This window comes from Rutilus rutilus, assembly GCF_951802725.1.
Source record: "Rutilus rutilus genome assembly, chromosome: 19".
NCBI classification, from domain to species: Eukaryota; Metazoa; Chordata; class Actinopteri; order Cypriniformes; family Leuciscidae; genus Rutilus; species Rutilus rutilus.
This window is the reverse complement of record NC_140232.1, coordinates 20,320,477-20,341,245: the sequence shown is the minus strand read 5'-3', so window position 1 is coordinate 20,341,245 and position 20,769 is coordinate 20,320,477. Positions and strand designations below refer to the sequence as shown.

Below are 20,769 nucleotides of genomic sequence, written 5' to 3'. Positions count from 1 at the left end.
GCAGATGAGATCAACTGTGCTGAACTAGTAGTGTGAAGAGCTGATGTCAGATAGAGGACAGATAGAATGTTAATGGCGCTAGATATTTGGTCAGATTACAACTAACCCAAAACACAAAGCCGTCTGGGTCACATCCGAATCTACAATTTGATTATGGTGACTAATTATGAGTCTAGAATAATTTCATTACGAGAGCAGAATCATTTCTGAGTCACTAGTGTTAACAAACAAAACTACAAAAATCCTGAGCAAAGCTGCTTGAAAACGGTCATTATTTTTGCGGTGTTAAAATTTCATAAAACATGCATCATCTTGAATACACTACAGTTCAGAAGTTTTTTTATGCTCACCAAAGCTCCATTTATTTGATTAAAAAAATACAGTAAAAACAGTAATATTGTGAATTATTATTAAAATGTAAAATATATTCGTGTAATGTTGATTTGGTGCTTAAAAAACATTTCTAATTATTAGCAATGTTGTTCTGGTTAATATTTTTATGTAAACCCTGATACATTTCTTTCCAGGATGAAAAGAAAGTTCAAAAGAACAGCATTTATTTGAAATAGAAATCTTTTGTAAAATGTGATGGATTATGGCAGTCAAAAGAGATAAAGTTGTCAAATTTACCATCACTCCCTCAGCAGCAGTATTAGGAAACCCCCTCACTGTAGTCTTTACGTTTATGTAGTTTAATGCCAGGGAAATACAGCACAATGTATCATGTTATAAATGTACAAGAAGCTTTTTAAAGAAACAATATTACAAGCATGTATTTTTATTGTGGATTTAAGATATTTGAATGCTAATTAAGGCATTCTTTTTACATTTACAATGATCCATGGGCACCCTGCCATTAATACACTGTGAAATACAATGTTTGTACATTAATGCTGTAAAAATATATTGTTCATTGTTGACATAGGGTTGTCAAACGTAACGGTACTTCATACGTTCGTATAGCAGCATTTCTACAGTACTAGTAGTACTGGATATATTCAGTGCCACTGATACACAATAAATTCTGGTACCGTGGTCCGTGACTACTGCAATTTTGGTACCATGACAACTGACAACCCCGTGACATGTTACTTATGTTTGTATGTGTATTCACAAATAGGTTACTTTAGCATCAGCAGACTGTGTTTGCATATACAGTCTGAGCTTTCTGAAGGTCAGGTTTTTACTCACTGGAGAGTGGCTCTGATCCTGCTGTGGCCTCTACACCGCAGGTGTGGCTGCTCTTTGTTGCATTATTAAAAGCCACATTCATGCCCTCTCTTTCTCTTTCTTTCTTCCTGTCTCTCTCTATCAGTCGAGATCACAGACATGGACATCAATGAACAGAGGGCAGAGAGGGGAGAAAGTGGAGGTGCTTGTGTGTTCAAGAGACTCCTTGTCCCATTGATTAGCTTTCAGTCACACACAAGCCTGGGAGAGGAAGAGGAACAGAAAAAAAAAATAACATCATGAATGATCTTTAAAAGGGTGGACACAGACAGACTTTCTCTCCCTTCATCAGACTCACAGGGCCTCATATGAAACATTTTTATTGGTGATTAGTATGAGAAGCCACGTTTTAATTGGTTACCATTGTCATTTCACTTCAAGCAACATTCTGGGCCCTATTTTAACGATCTAAGCGCATGATCTAAAGTGCAGGCCACAAGTGCAGTTAGGGCGTGTCCGAATCCACTTTGCTAGTTTAACAACGGGTAAAATGTGCCAGCGCATGGCACCAGGCGCATGGTCTAAATGGGTTGTCCCTATTCTATTAATGAGTAATGGGTTTGTTTCGGGCTTTACGTGCAATAAACCAATCAGAGTCTCATCTCCAATTCCCTTTAAAAGCCAGTTGCGCTCGCGCCATTGCGGATTCACTATTTACATGACGGAATTTGATAGTGGAAATGGATCCGCTCGTGCGCGAGGTAAAAGTGCGCATGCAGACCATCTACGGGACAAGCCGGATTCATTCCACCATATCTTTATGTACACAATAATAATCTTTTACATTGTAATCCTTTTATTTTTAATATTTGGCATGTGTGTGTGCTGCTGCTGTGGGTCCCTGTGTGTTTAATAAGCAGAGTGTACGCGCATTGTTGACCCGCCTTTCGGCTCATATTACTAACGCGCTCTTTAAATAAAAATGTAAATTTTGCTTGCGCCATTGACTTTAGACCAGGTTTCAGAATGGCCTCAAAATAGCAACGCGCCAACAATGCGCCTGAACACACCTCGTTTTCAGACCAGCACGCCCAAGGGCGCACAAATGGGCGCAAATGCATTTGCTATTTAAACAACGTGGCGCAGGATGTGAAAATGATAACTGTGTCGGACTGAAACTAGCTAAAAACACTTGCGTCGCCCTTGGCGCTGCATTGCGCCGGGTGTAAGATAGGGCCTAAAGACATCAAACATAAGTACTTTGATTAAAAAAAAAACACAATCTGCTAAATGGGACTCAAAAGATACTCGAAGATAGTAAGATATTATAAAAACATTAACATCATGATTTTCTATAAAGCTGCTTTGAAACGACGTGTACTCTGAAAAGCACAAATTTGACTGATAAATGATTAATTAAATGATACATTTAATGCAGTCTCTTGTGATCTTATGCTTTCAAAGCTAGCTTGCTATTGCTAGCCTCTCTGAAATTGCCTACCCTACCTTTAATGGAATGAGAAGCTTTCTGATCACGGATGTAAATTAATTTTCACATAGAGTCATTTTTGCAGCATACATGCTGTCAATTGCACCGTTACATATATAAAACTATTATTAGCAGCAAATAGCCCTTTGATTCTGACTGAAAAGTGCATTTTTTAAGCAATCTTTTCACTACAATGCAGACACACCAGTAAAGGTCGGCTGCATGGACATTCTCAAGTTGAGTTTGTTTTATATAAATTCTAACGTACGTCGGAAACGTGTATACACCCTTCACTGCCTTTTTTATGTGTCCTCGATGTTACTTCATGAAGCCCCATGATTCATCTACATCAACAACGTCCACTTAATGTAGTCAATATAGAAGCAGAAAGACAAAAAACACACAGGTACAGAGACACTGACGCACATTCTTCCTGAGTGAGGGAATCCAGCAAGCAGGATGATTAGAGGTGAGCTGAAAGAGAGGGAGACAGGTTGAGAACGAGGAGAAAGAAGACACAGATCAAGGACATCAGGTGCCAGCGTGTGGGGTGAAGCTGGAACGTTTTACGTTCCGATCAATGATAATCCATTAAAGGGGCATCTGCTGTACCTTTGACTACTTTAAACACACACCACACACACGTGCAGACGAACGCCTGTGGACGCAGACACATCAAAGAATGAGTGAATGATACAGGCCATCATTGATTACAGATGATGGCCGGCGTAATAAGACGAATGAGAAGGTTTCAGCTGAGGTCCCTGCTGTTAAAATCACCATGGAGACATGTATTGATTAACCCCGGTGTTTGAGACCCTGGATATCGGAGTCATGGTAATGATTCCACATGTCAAGAGAAATTGTCTAAGGAAAACGGAAGACGGAGAACGCTCCTCTGCCCCCGTTTCCTTCACGGTTAATGTCTCAAGCAGAGGTAGAAGATCAAAGAGAGAGACAAATGTTTCTAATATTCTGCCGCTTCTGAGAGCACAACACAGCAGTCTTCCTTCAGTCTTATTCTGTCACCTTGGCAACTAATTGCATTGTTAAAAATTAGCATATTCAAATTCGCCAAATGTATCATGCCACATTGAGAGGCTGTGACACTATGTAAGTGGGATATGTTTCTTGCAGTACACCACAAAAGGGCACCTCTCCTCTCCAAACTCCTTTTATGCAGTGCTTAAAAGGCAATTCCTCAAACATTCTGGTTTGAGGTTTGAAGTTAAAGGTGCACTAAGTAAGTTTTTCCTCATTAAAACAGTCTGACATATAAAGAAAGGAATAGCACTTGAAAACTTTAAAACAATGCAAACTCACTAACAATGACATTTAAATTTTCAAGCGAGATCTATCTAAGGTTTAGCGATGAGAAATATGCTTAAAGTATAAAGTATATGCTTCTGTAGAAACAGGGTTATTATAATTAACCAAAACTAGTGTATCAATATTCATATAACAGTGTAGAAATATAAACACATACACACTCACACATACATAAACACACTCACACACTACGAAATATACAATGGAAACGAGAAGAGAACCACACCAAAAGAGCTCAGCAACGATTGTCCTTCCCATAAAGTCAGCTTCTCTGCTCTTTCAAACTACAACATATAAATGTAAATATTCTGCAATAACCTTCTAATATACTGTATTTTATATAACTGAATCAATGTCATTGCTTGTACTGTACCAATTGATTCAATTACATGTTTTGCAATGCTCCATGGAATACATAGTTCATTGCCAAATAAAAGTACACAGTACAGTTCCTTTCTCAGATTATCAAGTGCTTTTTTGCTTCAAATCAAAGTTTGCAATGTTCGGATTCATCCCAGAGCTGGTTGGTTTGGTTCACAGCTCAGAACTCTACACTGAATGATCTTCTGAAATCCCCTGTAAAGAAAAGAAAACAAATGGAAAATACTTCCTGAACCAAGTACTGGTCTGTGTTCGTCCTTCAGGAAATAAAAGTCTAGTTTTTGAATGTTCTCGGAGCATTTTCATTGCTGATTTCTTCACAGGACAACTGCAGGACTAAAACGTTCCACCGTGACATCATCAGCCTCAGAACACGTTTAATTCTGTTGGCCGATTTTTGGATCGTGTCATTGAGACCTAGTGTCAGTTCCACTGAGCCTGCCCGTTTTTTCAAATATGCATGAAGGTGCACAATGTCGTAAAATGGCCAACCCTTCGGTGAATAAGTGCAATCTGACTGACTGCTGATAAGACACTGGCAGATGACAGGTAGCTGTCATCACCAATTACATGCCAGTTTAAGAGCGCTGAAATCTGCCGTCGAACAAAGAGAAGCATCAGGTGTGTGCCGGTGCGATAACTGCATATCTGTAGCAGTAACTGAAGCCGCTTTGATTAGGATCGATGACCATCTGTGGTTTCATTAAAAGCCAATCAGTAAATTCGATCACTGACTTAGGGCCGGGTGATACTGCGCTCCAGCCTGGGTCAAAGATCAATTAACACTGCACATCGCACTAGTGATTCCTGCGGTAACCAACATCTCCATTCTGACTGGCCTGAAAATGCATGTCCTCGGATATTAGCTTCCTTCCCAGCATTAGCTGGACCGCGTATCACTTTACCGAACCCTGCGTGCGTAACCGATCCCTCGTCAGAAAGAAACGCTGTGGGGTCAGAGGCCAGCGTTATTTAGCTGAGTGAAAGAAGACAGATTAATTAGTCATGATACTGCAGATCGGGACTGTGACGCAACTGCATTTGATAAGTCAGGTGCTGCTTTCTGGAGAGGGTGTGGTAGCATTGATTGGATTGATCATTTGAGATGAGTAATTGATGTTGGGGTGAGGTTCTCACCTTGGACCTGGAACAGGAGGGAAGATGATAAAAAAACTAAAAAATAGGAGAAAATGTCCATTATCAGTGTTGTTTTCCATTAAAATTTGAACTAAATTGAGTTGGATAATGATGTAGAGCTCTGCAACACTGACACTTATTGAACAGAGTTGAATTACCACTGAATAACAGCACTATTGCCTTCTGTCGAGCTGCTTATAGTGAAAATAAGCTTATTTTATAATGTGATGAACTTTGCACTATTATTGAATTAAACTGAGTCAACATTGACCTGACTTGAGATGAATAATGGCACTATTATCTTCTGTAGAGCTGCTTGAACCGAGTTCGTTTCTAATGAACTTTGCAACATTCGCAGTGTTATTGAACTAAATTGAATCAACATTTAACTAAATTGAGCTGAATAATGGCACTCTTTTTAGAGCTGCTCTACAGCTTTGCATTCATTTCAAAATTCACTGAAGACCTTGAATACTGAAATGAATACTGTTATTTTCTTGTTTATTACTGTGAAGCTGCTTTGAAACTCTCTCTATTGTATAATGTGCGATATAAATGGGACTTGGCTTTAAAACAAGAAAGAAAAAAAAAACATGAAAAATATTTTTTCCTGGGGAATAAGACAACAATATGAATGAAGATACAGGATTGAGTGACATTTCAAGGTTTCATGTGGATGGTGAATTCAGCTGTGTGTACAGGTGTAAAGATCTTTTTTTCATTCTGTATGGCAGTCGTTTTCATCTTCCAGAATTCACATCTGGAGTGGATTGAGACTGTTGTTTATGTGTGTATTTGTGTAATGGGGTGAATAAAATCTGGGGTGGTAGGTCTCCTCGACTGAGGACAGAGAAGGAAGAAAAATCACGTCTGGAACACGGCAGTGGTGGAGGAGGAGTGGCCTAGTTTCTTCAGCAACCTACTTACAAACTTCAAAACTTAAGCGGGCGGTGGAATTCAGATGAGCTGATGAATCCTTTAGGAATGTTTGTGGCTGAATCTATGCCAAATGTTAGAGTGTGTGTGAACATCTGAATTTAAGCCAATCGCCCCAGAAACTGGCACTTTCCTGGATCCGAGCAGGTGGCAAGTGTAACTGAGGGTGTGTGAGTTACCTTAGGGTTTAGATCCCTTTATCCAGAGTATACGTGATGGAGTCTGTCAGGTCTGAACCCACAGTCCAAACTAGGAATGTCAAAAGTAGCGGTACTTCACTTCCAATTTCAGTAGTTCAGTTCCAGTTTCTTTCTATAGCATCGTTAATACAGAGGACTGACAGAATTCAGTGCCTGCACAGGGGTTTTTGATGCTTAAGGATTTCCAAATCTTGCGAGGGACTTCATCCTAATAAAAAAAGAATTATATATAAAAAGATTTATACTATGTGAGAAAAATATGTTAATCATAACAAGATTATCAATAGAATACACAATTTATTTCTATAACACTTTTCACAAAAAACAATGATTCCAAGGCAATTTTATGAAGAATATTGCCCTAAAAAAAAAAATCTTTCTGTTTGATTGTCAATAGAATAGAATAGAATTGCAATAGAAATCAGATTTGACCATTTTTAGCCAACTGAATGAAACTAATATCAAATTCTGAAAATGTTTTACAAATTATTGCATTCAACACATTTAATTAATAACTTAATTATTAGTTCACTCTTTTCTTTCTTTTTTTTTTTTTTCTTCTTTTGTTTACCTTCAGCATTTCTGGACTAGAATGTGAAATCTCCTGGTCTAACTGACAGGCTTTCAATTGCCTGCAAGCGCCTTGGTAATGTGTCTGAAGTGAATGCAAACAGGCGAAACACAAAAATTCAATATGTGTCAAAATATTGAATCTGTGCAATGAGCCTTGCGGTGTAAATGCAGCTTAATGACCTGCTACTGTCTGTTGTGTTGTTTATATTAATCAAGAACAATATTGATGAGAAAAAGAAAAAAAGAAAACCACCCACGCATGAGTCTTGAACACGAAATTTGGGCTTAAAGACAAAAAGCAGCCTACGAAACCGCTGAAAATCATGAAATTTCACTGGTTTTAGCATCAACTGCTGAAATATTGGTATTTTGACAACAACCCTACTACAGGCTCTTTCTCAAAAGCTCAATAATGCATGTGAAGCCCCACAGCTGGTCCAATTCCTCACAGAAGCGGAGGCTGTTTATGTAGAGGCGATTGGTGGTATGAATTCAGTTTATTCAGTGGAATCCTTCTGTGTACATAACAGCAGATTTGCTGGTGAATGAATTGAGCTAATCTGCCGTCGAATTGTTGTTTCAGACATCACTTGGGCTCGTGAAAATCGGAGGGAATCGTGGCTCCAAGCGGGTCACACCGACTCACCGTGGGAGGCGGATCTGAAAGCATGAGGGGGTGGGAATAGGGAAAGAAAGGATTGAGGAGGATGGGACAGATGCAGAGCTTGAGATGTGAGTGGGATGAGAGTTTGGGTTTTGGGAGTTCGCGTGTTGTGTAACAGCAGTCGGGCTGTAACGTACCGCGCACTAACTGTGAGTCTGAGGCCCACAGCGCTAAAAGGCTAATGACACACTCTCCATGCTAACGACATCCCTTTTCTCATTACCATGCCAGTGGAGTCGCAGTGGCAATAAAAGCAGTCGAATCAAGCGGTCGTCAAGCATGACAGAAACTGTATGTGACTGCGTGTGTTAGACACGGTAAAGCCATGTGACTTCCCTTTATGACAGCTGCAACGGATCCTGGGAGGTTTTGTGAAGCTTAGAGGCTCATGAGACTGAAACAGAGAGTTCGGCATCAGATTTGTTCCAATGTCCTCTGATTTCTCATTTGATATGCTATACAGTTTCATGGACAGACTGTTTCAGTAGGGCAAGGGACAAAACAAATTACATAAAAAGGTTTGACTCAATCTGCACATAAAAGTGTTCAGCACTAAATGTTTCTGCACTACTTCTTCTCTCATTCAATCCAAATCTGTCCTTTTGGGATTCTGTAATCTTTTGGTTTCAGTTCAAAATCATAAATAATGTGGATGTTGTTTTTGTTATCATGACACCTGGGTGTTCAAATGCTTGATTCCTGCATTTTGGTGCTTCTCTAATGGAAGACCGCATAATATCCCGGCTGCCACGCCACTGAAGACCATCTCAATTTGAACGATACTTGAAAGGAAGCCTTTCCTTTGTTCAGATCCTTTTGAAGGCTGCATCGTGTATCCTTCGCGTCCTTTAATCACCCACAATCCTTTGCACACATTCCAATTCAAGAAAAAGAACTGACGGAAAACGAGTCAGCACTGAGCTTGTCTGAGTTCATTATGATGTGTAAGACAAAAATAATATTTTTTAGATATTAATCCATACATCAATCACTAAACACTAAACTGCTAATAATGTAAGCCACTGGCAGACCATAGACGGGTGTCATCACAAATAGAAAGACAAAATTAAGTTTTAATAGTATTTAAACCATGACCTTGGGGACGGGAACGTGTGACGTATAGCCATGCGCACTTACTTGACCGTTTCATTCTAGCGTTTAACGCTGAGGAGGACTTAAGCTTACAAGTCTCAGAAGAACTGGACTAGGACGGACACAACCTCACTAGGATGCATCCATTCATTTGAAAAGCACCCTATAATACACACAGAGAGACCAAGGAGGCATATAATAGCTGAAGGGAGCTAGTCATTAGCATTAGCCTTTTTCATCTCAATGGCAGTTACGCAGTAAGAAGTTTGAAGGTAACTTTTTTTAAACCAGTTAGAACAATCCTAAATCGCTTGCAAACCGAAGGCTAACTGAAAGCACACGCAAAAAAATCTAATGTTTCATTTTTAGCTTCTGTGACATTATGAAATTGTGTAATTTAAAAGGAAATCATTAACATATGTTCACAATTAAGACTATACATACACTTTAAAACGTCCAACTAATGGAATCGCTTTAGGATACAGGTGTATAGGGGTCTTGCACAACTTGCAAACAACATAGCTTGTGTTTTTTTTTGGCCAATGGCTTGAGCCATAGTTGCCATGTGACAATCACCCTAGAGCTGCAATAAAATGACATCATGACAGTGCTGATGACACCACAAGATACCAAAAAATACCAAAATGCCAAATCCAGTAACATTCAAATGATCAAAAGTGACATTTATAATATTACGAAAGATGCTCTACTAAAATATAATATTTACAATTGTTGTATTGCCTGAAAATAAGTATTCCATCAGTATGCACAGTTACTTTTGTGCCCCCGTAATGGTTTACTTATGGCATTTACCAGCTGGAGTCTGGACAAACCCCTATTATTTTGCTTCCACAGACACAATAAACGATAATGTGAGTAACTTCTCTGTGATCCACAGTAAGGTTGAATCAGTCCCCTGATGTCAAGAAGAGCAGAGCTCCTTATTAGCTCTATAAATGAAAGAAAACTTCAGTGAAATCTCTAAACAAACATCTAGCTCTAGCTTCAGTGTACTAGCGTGGAGATCTTTGCTCTGACAGTCAAAACAACAACACTCATTTGTTTCTCTCTTTCGTTTTCATTCTTACATTAATATTCTGCTTTCAGTCAGATCCAAAGCAGATATGAAGGTGTGGAATAAATAGATAAGCAGACACTGAGATGTGGCATAAACCTCAGTAGCTGATACAATTCGAGATCAGAGGAATATAGAGAAAGCAGAAAAAAGACTGCATCTGCAGTGTGTGTGAAAAAAGAGTGACTTTTTAGTGTTTGGAGTGAGTTATTATATGTGTGTGAGCTGGCATTCTGCATACTGTGAAGGATTTTAATTACAATCAATAAATCCTAGTGGATCGTATTGTCTAATTTGAGATTCAGCAGAATGAATAAAGGTCAAAGCCTTGATTACAAACACCATTAAATATCTTACAGCGGCCTAATCAGAAACCTCAAATACTTGAAGTGTCTGTGTGTATTAAGCCAGACATTAGATAGAAAGGCCCATACAAACACACTCGTACCACAAGAGCCTGCACATCTATTTTTCACATCAAAGAGCATTTGCTTTGAGCATATGCACATACACAATGCCTTGTAAAAAGTGAAAAACCCTTTACCAATTTTCTTGTTTAGCTGAATTACAAATGCCACTTTGAAATGCAGTTATTTGTGATATTATTTCTAAGCAATGAAATTCAAAATTAACTACATTAATATGACATTTATTTATGTTAGAAAACATACTACTGAAATAAAAACTGAATTATACTGTTTTTGTTAACGTATACCAGTCCCAGCTTTTGAATATTTCATACAGACACCATTTCAAGCAATTATAGCATTTGTCTTTTGGGGTAAACGCACTCTCCAAGTGTGATTCTTCTCCCGAACAGTGATTCGCTCCAGGTTGTTGAGGTTAGACAGTCAAAAATACACTACCTAATATGCAAAAGTAGACACACACATTTGTCTTCACAGATCAAAGCAGAATGAGAATACAGAATTTACTCATGAATACACAGAGACAGAGCCATTTTAGAAGTAAGCCGTAATCCTTAACTCAGTCCAGACAGAGGGTGCTTTTGTTCAGCCTGTAGTTTGTCTAGTCAGAGCTGTTAAGCCCTCTATCCTGCAGGGTGTTTAGTTGTGTCTTTTTTGTGTGCATCATCTCTGTGTCCCAGATTGTATTGTGTGTTCTTCTATAGTGTAAAGTGTAAATTAGTTTAGATTATATAACACACTGTGAGATCTCTTCCTCAGAAATATTCCCACGTGGGCACGATCCAGGCCTCTTAGAATGACACTTTAATCGACTCTTGAAATGAGTTTCGAAAAGTGTTAAATAAGCCTCCAAAAATAATACAAATATTAGCTTTGACACAAATTCGTGCGTTCCTTCTTTCTTCTAGTGTTAAAGAGTTATTTGAATCATCCATCATCGGCTTATAGCGATTAACCTGTTCAGCTGTCAGACTGCAGGGCTGTACGCTGTAAAGTGTACAGCGAGCACTTACTTCGCCTTTTCACCCTTTTTTGGGTAGAGGCCATCAACCATGGCTCGCCAGGCATCTCTGTCTTGGGTTTTCCTCTCTACCTCGTTCTCAGCGCCAAGTGTTTCTTGGCCTTCCTCTTTTCCTTGAGGATTCCAGGTCAAATCTTGCCTGTTGATGTAGGCTTCTGGAGGATGTGGCCTATCCTCTTTGTTATTTCATCTTGAGCTGTGAGCGGTGTTGTTATGTGCCACAGGTCCCTATTGCTGATGGTATTTGTATTGCTGAGATTTGGAGGATTTTTCTTAAACAGGTGTTGATGAAGGTCTGGACTTTGTTGATAATGTTCGCATGCATCCTTTAGGTTTCAGCCCCATACAAAACAAGGACTGACTTGACGTTGGTGTTGAAAAGTTTGATTTTGGTTTCCAATGTCAGGTCCTTGGACTTCCAGATTTTCTTAAGATGGATGAAGGGAGCTCTGGATTTGTGTAGCACCCTTATTTAAATGAATTTTCAAGGTTCAATACAACTTAAACTCAATCGACAGCACTTATGACAATGTTGATTGACACAAAAATGAATTTAGACATCCCTCCTTTTCTTTAAAAAAGCACAAATCTGGGTTACAGCGCGGCAATAACAATTGAAGTGAATGGGGTCAATCCGTAAACATTAAAATACCATTTCAATAGTAAATCCACAAGACACAAGCAATATGGTAAGATGATTTTAATGTCCGAAAGAGTTGGTGTAAATTCACAACTTTGTTGCCATAACATGCATGATAAAACCCTAAAATGACCATAAAAATGTCAAGAATGTCTTTATGGCTCAAAAAATACAAAGAATTTTATAAAAACCAATTACATTAATTCTCAGGTTAAAAGCTAAGCTTCACTTTTCCTTCAATTAACTTCCATTAAGTGCTTCACCTTAACCATGATTTTGTCTGTCAATTGAGCTTAACTTGTATTGAACCATGAATACTTTTCACTGCTTTCAAGACTCACAACAGCATTGGCTCCTAATGAGTCATTTAGATTATTTGAGATATTTAAATTCCAACTTTAGTGTCTCTTTACAGATTGTAGGCTGGCTGCATGTTTTCTGATTGTGTTTGATTGAATTGTGCCTCACTTGCACAAAACTAATTTAATGAAAGAACAGGATTATCCATTGTTAATTAAATCCTCACTTGCAGTCACTGCATGAGTTTGAATGAGCTAAAAAGAAAACTCTTGTACTTCTGAACATCTGCACATGTGCATTTAAAACAATGCATGCATGTCTATAATACATGGTTATTCTTGCATCGGTCCACCAGGTGCACCGGCCTTATTTTCTCGCTTACTTTGTGGCTGTATTCCATCAGAATCCAATTACTTTAGTCTGTAGTTTTTTTAAGTAATGTCTTCCTTTTTTGCCAAAGCCACCTTGAACCATCCAATTTGTTTGAATAGATATTTGGTCAGCAATGTTCTTACTTAAAAAAAAAAAAAAGTATTTCCACTCCTCACTGCCTGAATTCAGATGGCAGGCCGTCATACAAGCCGAGGAAGATCTACAGTGGTGCGTGTAATTGTATTTCCATTTTAAATAACTGTGTCAAATTGTATTAAATGTCCTTGAAGTTGCCAGGGCATTGGTTCGAGGAATTTAAATGCTCCAATTTAAACATCTTAAATGACTTTCTCGTTCTCTGCTGGTTTTTGCTCCTGCTTGGTACAGTTCATCTCTTATTTAAAAGATGATTTTCACAACATGCTGATAATATTAGCCTTGTTTTTGAGGGACGTTATCCATTTATACTCTGCTATCTAGACAAAGACTTTGTTTCCAAACAAATGGCCTTGGGAAAGATTTAGCAAACAAATCAGCTGCCAAACAAATGAGTCTGCAAACAAACAGTTTTATAAATAAAAGGCTTTCCAAACAAACAGCTTTTGAAATGAAACACTTCCCGAACAAACTGTTCTCTAAATAAAAGATTTTACAAACGAATAGCTTTCTAAATAATAAACAAACTCTCAAAACAAACTTCTTTATGCATAAGTTACTCCAAACAAAACATTTTCAAAACCCTCCAAATTTAGCAAATAAAAGATTGTCCAAGCTGTTTTCAAAATAAAAGACTTTCCAAACAATCTCTTATACAACTGGATATAAACGTGTCGTCCCACTCACGCTTCTGTCACCTCCTGCTTCAATAATCATTTATTGCATTTAAAATCTGGCACCTCTAATGTCAGCAAGCATCAAAATAATTTTCCTGCTTTGTCTGCAGGGTACTATTAGGTGGCGTGCGGAAGTGCCAATCTGCAGTAAAAGCATACGATTATGTTTAGTAAGAGTTTGTGATCATTCATTATTTGAAATGTAATAATAAAAACAGATGGAATATAATTATCACTAGGAGCTTGAGTTGTGTGATATCATGAATCTGTCTTGCTTTTTCATTGCTGCTGATCTGTTAAATAAGAAAGACCATGTGGAGAAGCAGGTTGTGCATGTTTCGGTAACTAATGTCTCTATTTCTTGCTCTTTCTCTGCAGGTATGGAGACATGGTCCCGAAGACCATAGCAGGGAAGATCTTTGGCTCCATCTGTTCCCTCAGTGGGGTGCTGGTCATCGCTCTGCCTGTTCCCGTCATCGTTTCCAACTTCAGTCGCATCTACCATCAGAACCAGAGGGCTGACAAGCGTCGGGCTCAGAAAGTTCAGGTCTGTGAGGCTCAAAACTCCCCGAGGGGCATCGTCTCCTCTGACCAGAGCAGCTTTGTCAGAGAAACTGCCAGAAACACACTGGTGTTTAGCTCTGAATAATGCCCCTGTTCAATTAGATCATATCCTTTTCCATGCTTAAACAAAGAGAAGTGATTATTTTGGAGTCCCAAGGCCAGTTTTCGAAGGCTATTATTCAAGGGTGGAGAAATGCCAGAGGGTTTGTGGGTAAAAAATCAGGTGACCGTTGTCTTTCCCCTGTGGTGGTACCATGGTAAAATGATGGTATCAGATGGTAATAACTATGGTACTTTGGTAAACACAACTGCTCAAAAGTTTGAAATGTTCAAAAGATTTCTATTTCAAATAAATGCTTTCCGTTCATCAAAATATAAAGTAGTTGTTTTCAACATTTATAATAAGAAATGTTTTTTGAGCACCAAATCAGCATATTAGAATGATTTCTGAAGGATCATAAGGCACTGAAGACTGGAGTAATGACTCCCTGAAATTCAGTTTTGCCATTTTTCACTGTTTTTATGGAATTTTTCAGTCAGATAAACAGTGTTGGTAAGCATAATTTTTTTTTTTTTTTTTTTTTTACCTAACCAACCCCAAACTTTTGAACGGTAGTGTATATACCGTGGTACTGAATGATTACCATTTACATTTACCATGCAGTCAAAGAATATCATGTTACTACCATGGCATATGCAGTTTTTGGTCATTTTTTGTTACTGTCAGGCAATTGATGTTCCTCTCCCAGCTTCGCACTAAAAGACATAATCCTTCACAGAAAATCCCAAATCTACTTTAATATTTAAAGCTTTGATATTCCCCTACAACCCGCCTCAGCTGCTCAGTCTGCTCAGTCTTCTCTCGCAATCGCCTGTTGTCTTTCCACTAGTATTTTATAGTTCTTTGCATCATTTCTCGGTTGATATCCACTCATGCATATTGCTGCTCTTTTTCCTTGTCTGATGAATAAGGTTATTAAACTTGTTTGTTTCCGGGTGCATGAAGGATAATAGTACTTCACCATCCTTTTCCGTCCCCGTACAAAATAACACCTCAAACAAACAGCCTTAATGTTAAATTAAGCCTTTCTCTTCACCCTAGGGGAATGAAGGGATGACCTGTCACTCGGTTAATGGCAGCATGGCGTCAAAAGATTGAGTCTAGACTAGAATGAGATCCCAGCAGGGTTACATGCCCTGCGTCTATCCATCTATCACTCCATCCCTCCCCGTCCTCATCCGAAACGTCTCTATATCTCTCTCTGAAGGTTATTTAGTTTAGGCGTAATTATCTGTTAAATCACCACAGGCTTCTCAGCTTGCTTTTGCTATGCTAATAATTGCGAATGTTACTGGAGATTAGCTTGATCGCAGAAAAACAACACCAAGGCCACTCCTATGACATCCTATGTGTGGCGAGAGACGTCAGCTCCTGCACTCAGTGTTATGTTATGCTCGCAGTCATGGATTTAATGTATGCTAATGAGGAATTAATGTAAGCTTAGGTTTTGGGTGGGCTTATGGGGCTGCATTGTCTCTGCAGGCAAGATTTCCACTGGCTTTAGCATTTTACTTAGTGTTCATTTAAAGTTTATCTAGTATGGCAGATTATTCCCCAGAATTCTCCATATTATCTCAGCTCGGATCAGCCTAAACAAAGTTTTGATGTGAAATTTCCGTCGCCAAACATTTTCTGTTCTTTCGCAGCACGGCCGCAGGGGATGCGAGTTCAGTTTCAAGTCCAAACTAAAGCAGCCAGATGCGACCAAACCTCACAGGACCATCTTAAAAAATGTGTTGTGTGGGTGTGTTTAAACACATCCCGTGGTTAACTAATAACAGAGTGGCATAAGTGCACGAACCTGCCTCAAGCCTCGAGTTAACCTCCACCATAGCAACAGCTGTGCTTACTGTCCAAAGGACATGAGAGAGAAAGAGTAAGACATAGAGAGGGAAAGAGAGCCAGGAGGGATGTTCATCCTAATGACAGTCCTTCCACAAATAGCTCGCCCAGACGAGACCTGTGGGGAGGGGGTTTTTTTTTTTTATTATTCCGGCAGTCACTTTTGATAGGTGACCTTCCTCTGTCTCACCTGTTGTCCAGTAGCCAAAATACAGCACTGGTACTGCACCAAAACTGTGTGTAATCCAGGTTAATAAACTAAAAGACTAGACAGTTATAACTGAAAAACCCTGAAAGTTTAATATTACAGCACTAATATATTAGAGGATGCATTATAGATCCTTATTTGATGAACTGAAAAACTGAATTAGTGCTCCTGATCAAGTACAGTTAAACAAAATGTATATGTGGGGGTGTTAGAAGTGCATTCATATGTATATGTGGGTGTGTTACCAACTATTGTTACCTAACAGGACTATTACCAACTAATTGTTATGGCATCGTTATGAGGTCTTTACAAACATTTACTTACTTATAATACCATAATCAAATTCATAACATCAACAATTAAATTTGAGTCACAATGTGCCAGATTTAAAGTTATATGAGCGACATAAGTTCTGTAAAGCAACAGTTCATGTTGTTCCAAACTGGTTCTGAGATTTTATACCGGATTAAAGGGCAGAACATTATGAAAGAAACTTACTTGACAACAGCAGTTCCTATTTCAATAACCTAACAGTATAACATTCTTGCGATCATCGCCTCTCATGTGTACCAGTATTTTTCAGCACGTTCTACAAGGAGGCGCAAACAAAAATATGCGAGTAAAAATCACTAAAATTTGAGAATAAAATGAGGAAAATCAGCAACAGCGCATATTTTATTATATTTTTCTACATGTTGTTTTAGATCATGCATGCTCACTCATTTTTTAAAAGGACCTAAAATTTTCCACACATATTCTGCGCACGTTTCCTTCATTTTTAGTTGAACTAATCCTTGAACTGCATTTCATTTCCTTTAGTTTTAAGGTAAAATTAATACAATTAAAAATTCAAAGTGTAAACTCAAACTGCCTTGCACTGTGCAGCAAAACATACCTCATATAGCACCATTAATACCGTTAATAACATAACAGTGTGAAAGATATCGTAAGTCTATTCCATACCTGTATGTCATTATTCAGTGGATCAAAAAGGAGACTGTCCTGGTCACTCTTTTCCATCCAATTACACTGAATAGTCAAAAGTCAATAGTCAATAGTCAAATAATCACAAAAGCACCCTAAAGTGTTGTAAAATTGATGTTGATGACTCCAAAACATCAGTCTGATCAAATCATTTTTCTGATCCATATGAATGGATTCAATGAAAATAATTATTTGATCCCAAATCAGACATCGGTTTTCACAGAATCAGTGGGGTTGGAAAAAATTGCCGTCGGGAAGGACTCGGGTCTAATTTCATCGTGTTTGCCTCGGGTCGAGTTTATCTTCTTTTTTTTCCTTTTTTTATGAATTTATGCACATTTGGATAAGAAGTGGTTCGGGTCGGGTACAGATTTTAGGACCCCGAGGAGACTTCTATTCTGTACTGCCCAGATGAGATTTGTTCATTTCAAGGGTTTTGGCTCACTTCTAGAGCACTCCAGGGCTTTCCAGAACACTCTGCATTAAGAACACTGCAGACATGACAGGGTTTTATGCAGAACCATCAAAGTGAAATGAAATTTTGATCAAAGTGTGAAAAGCTTCAGATTTTATATGCTAATTTATTTCATCTTCCAGTGGCTCATTGTGTCTCACCTCACGAACATGCTGTTTTATTTTTTATTTTATTTTATTTTTTTTGTTGCTGTTGTTGTTTTTAGTGACTACAGAAAGCCATATACACCTTATTAATAGCTAATGCAAATCTGCATAGCCAGAGAGATAAAGAGAACAGACAATTTCCTAGACATCACTCAATTCTTTCATGACTGATCGCTTCATTATGCTCAAACTCTCATGGTTGATCCAAAGGTCTGAGATTTGTTATAGTTCAGGAATCAGAGTTTTGATCAAAGTTGGTCCAGTAATTGGGCAGATTAATTAGTTCTCATAGAATTTAGCTGTGCTACTTCAGTGAATGTTAATGACTTGTTCATTATTCATTCGGCACTTGCTTTACACACACTTTTTTTTGCCGCTACGGGTCGCTAACCTCTTACAATAACAAAGGCGTAGATGGATGACGCCGTGATAAGCGTAATCATGGAACTTGTCGTCATGCTGATGGATCTAATAATGTTTATGGATGAGTGAATACATTGATGTTTTTAACATGACTGTGGTATGAAGCAGGGTTCGATTGCTAATGAGAGAGATATCAGCGCCACACGCGAGTCCCGCAGATATAAAAGAATAAGGACATTTCATTGTACCGAACTACCCGCAAGTGCTGAATTACTCACACAGGTCAGTTTATTTGACGAATTAAACTTGTGAGGTAACGCAGGGCTGTTTCACTTGGTCTAACGTTACACTATCATACTAAACAGCATTTGAGTGTGTTGAAAGTTATAATGTTATTCTATGTGTTAGTTTGTTGGCTATATGAGACTAGCAGCAAGCTAGATCAACATTAGAATAACATACTGATCATATTCTAACATTTCATCATGTTGAGCTATATAACATTGATTTGTTTTATGTACATTTGCTCAGCTGTCTAATAAAGCACATGCAAGAGCGGCGTCTCTGTCAAGTCGAAGTTTGTCGCGGAGGTGGAGCTCTCGGCGTCTCGAAAACGCCACGCCGATATTGATCCTCGTTTTAGTTCTCCTTTTGTCCCAAAGTCTGCTTGCCATGGTCCATAATGTTTGAACGAAACAACAACAGCATGCCGCTAAACATTACGCAGTTGTCCACATCTGTCGCCATGGTTACAATGGCAGTGCAAGCGGAAACCAGGGATAACCCGAATATTAAGTCATTGACAGGCGACAAGTTACAAGGGTGGGCACTATTTAAAATTGTGAATTTCTCTGAATTTACAAATTCTTGGAAACATTTAGGATAATGTAAGTACATGATTGAAAAAAATATATATAACACTGTGCAAGTGGTTTTTGGATATTTTGATACAAAATTCTTAACTATAGTACCTTCAAGCTCTGATTGACACGTAATTCGTCATGCTCCGTTTATGCATGGACAAATCATACAGGAGAAGTACTTCTACTTCTCTAAGTTATCATAAAACAGACACAAAAAAAAATTTATTTTAAAAAAAGGATCCCAAGGCATATTTGGACCCAACTGCGAAACAACAGTCTACAAAATACTGTACACCCCTTAGCAACCACATAACGACCCTCTCACAACAATCTAGCATTGTATAATAGACTAGTGCAGGTATGACGTCACTTTGTAGGCCAACCGGCAGTTAGCATCACACTGGAACCGGAAGTGCTTCCCTCGACAAAAACCCAATAGGATTTTCTCATAGGCTTTTGGATTATCGCAAAAAAAAAAAAATCTCTGTGATCAACAAAAGTTTATGATCCTTGCACGTTTTGTCCATCAAGATAATCATCACAGATGATCACAAGTGTTATGAATTTTGAAGACTAAAGTAATCTGGCAGTCGCCAGAAGTAAAAAGCTAAAGGTAGGCTATAAACGGACTACATTACGGTCCCACGAATTCAACGTCACCATAACTAAGCTTCCGACAACTCTTTCAGTTTTTATTTAAAAACATTTTCCCAGAACGTTTGAGTTAGAGCAGTATATAAGACCACAATTATAAGCATAACGAGGCTGTAAAAGCAGAGTTTACCAGTTCAGCATGATGACGTTTAATCTCCTCAACAGCCTAGTAACATTTAGCCACTTGTTACCAACCGCCTTTTTCAAGACAAGTAACAGCTTCAAAAACTCTGGGGTATTATTGATGTATTTTATATTGTAGAATAAATCATGAAAGTGTCTTGAGCTCGTGTTCACCAAAGACCTTATTTCAACCACTTAACCAAAACCCCATTAAAAAACCCCATTGACTTCGGAACGATGGAACAGGAAGTGCTAAAATGCTAACTCGTTTCTGCGTTTTGGCCTTCAAAGTGATGTCATACTTGCACCACTCTTTTGAATTGTATTCACATCACTGATATATAACTCTTACATATAATGCAACAACTCTGACATATAATGCTCTTTGTTGTGAACTACAGCAAACACTGAAAGTGAAGAGATCTTGTTTAATTGACATAGATAATCCACTTTAAGCTCCCTGAGCTTCCATTTCTGTGAACGATCTTGTTTCACAGCTGTAGAAATTACTGTAAAGCGAAAGGATGTAGGTATGTACGTCACTGAAGTGACTCACAGATTAACAGATTTGTTCAGGTCCTGCAGTTCTGTATATTGTAGATCCAGGTATCATTCTCTACCTCACCCAGACAATGTAGGTTCATTTTAAAATAAAAAGCTCATCATTTGCTCTTGTTTATAAAAAGCAATGGTTCTCAACCAGAGGGCTAGTAGGCTTTAGCAAACTTCCAATGGGGCCTTAAGATTACTTAAAATCATTAAATAGCAAGTATTTCAAATGAATCTTTCCAGGGTTTCCCATACATTCATTAATTTGTGGCGGCCCGCCACATATCAACCCTGACC

At 38.4% G+C, this 20,769-nt stretch overlaps 1 protein-coding gene across 3 annotated transcripts in view; it reads left to right on the top strand.

Annotated features, from left to right (window-relative positions):
- The window catches only part of kcnd3 (potassium voltage-gated channel, Shal-related subfamily, member 3), a 109,798-nt gene that overhangs the window by 69,282 nt on the left and 19,747 nt on the right, over positions 1-20,769 (top strand). For all 3 annotated transcript variants that reach the window (XM_084389295.1, XM_084389294.1, XM_084389293.1), the window contains exon 3: positions 14,019-14,187. In XM_084389295.1, coding sequence (XP_084245421.1) covers positions 14,019-14,187 — 169 coding nt within the window. The remainder of the gene's footprint in view (positions 1-14,018; positions 14,188-20,769) is intronic.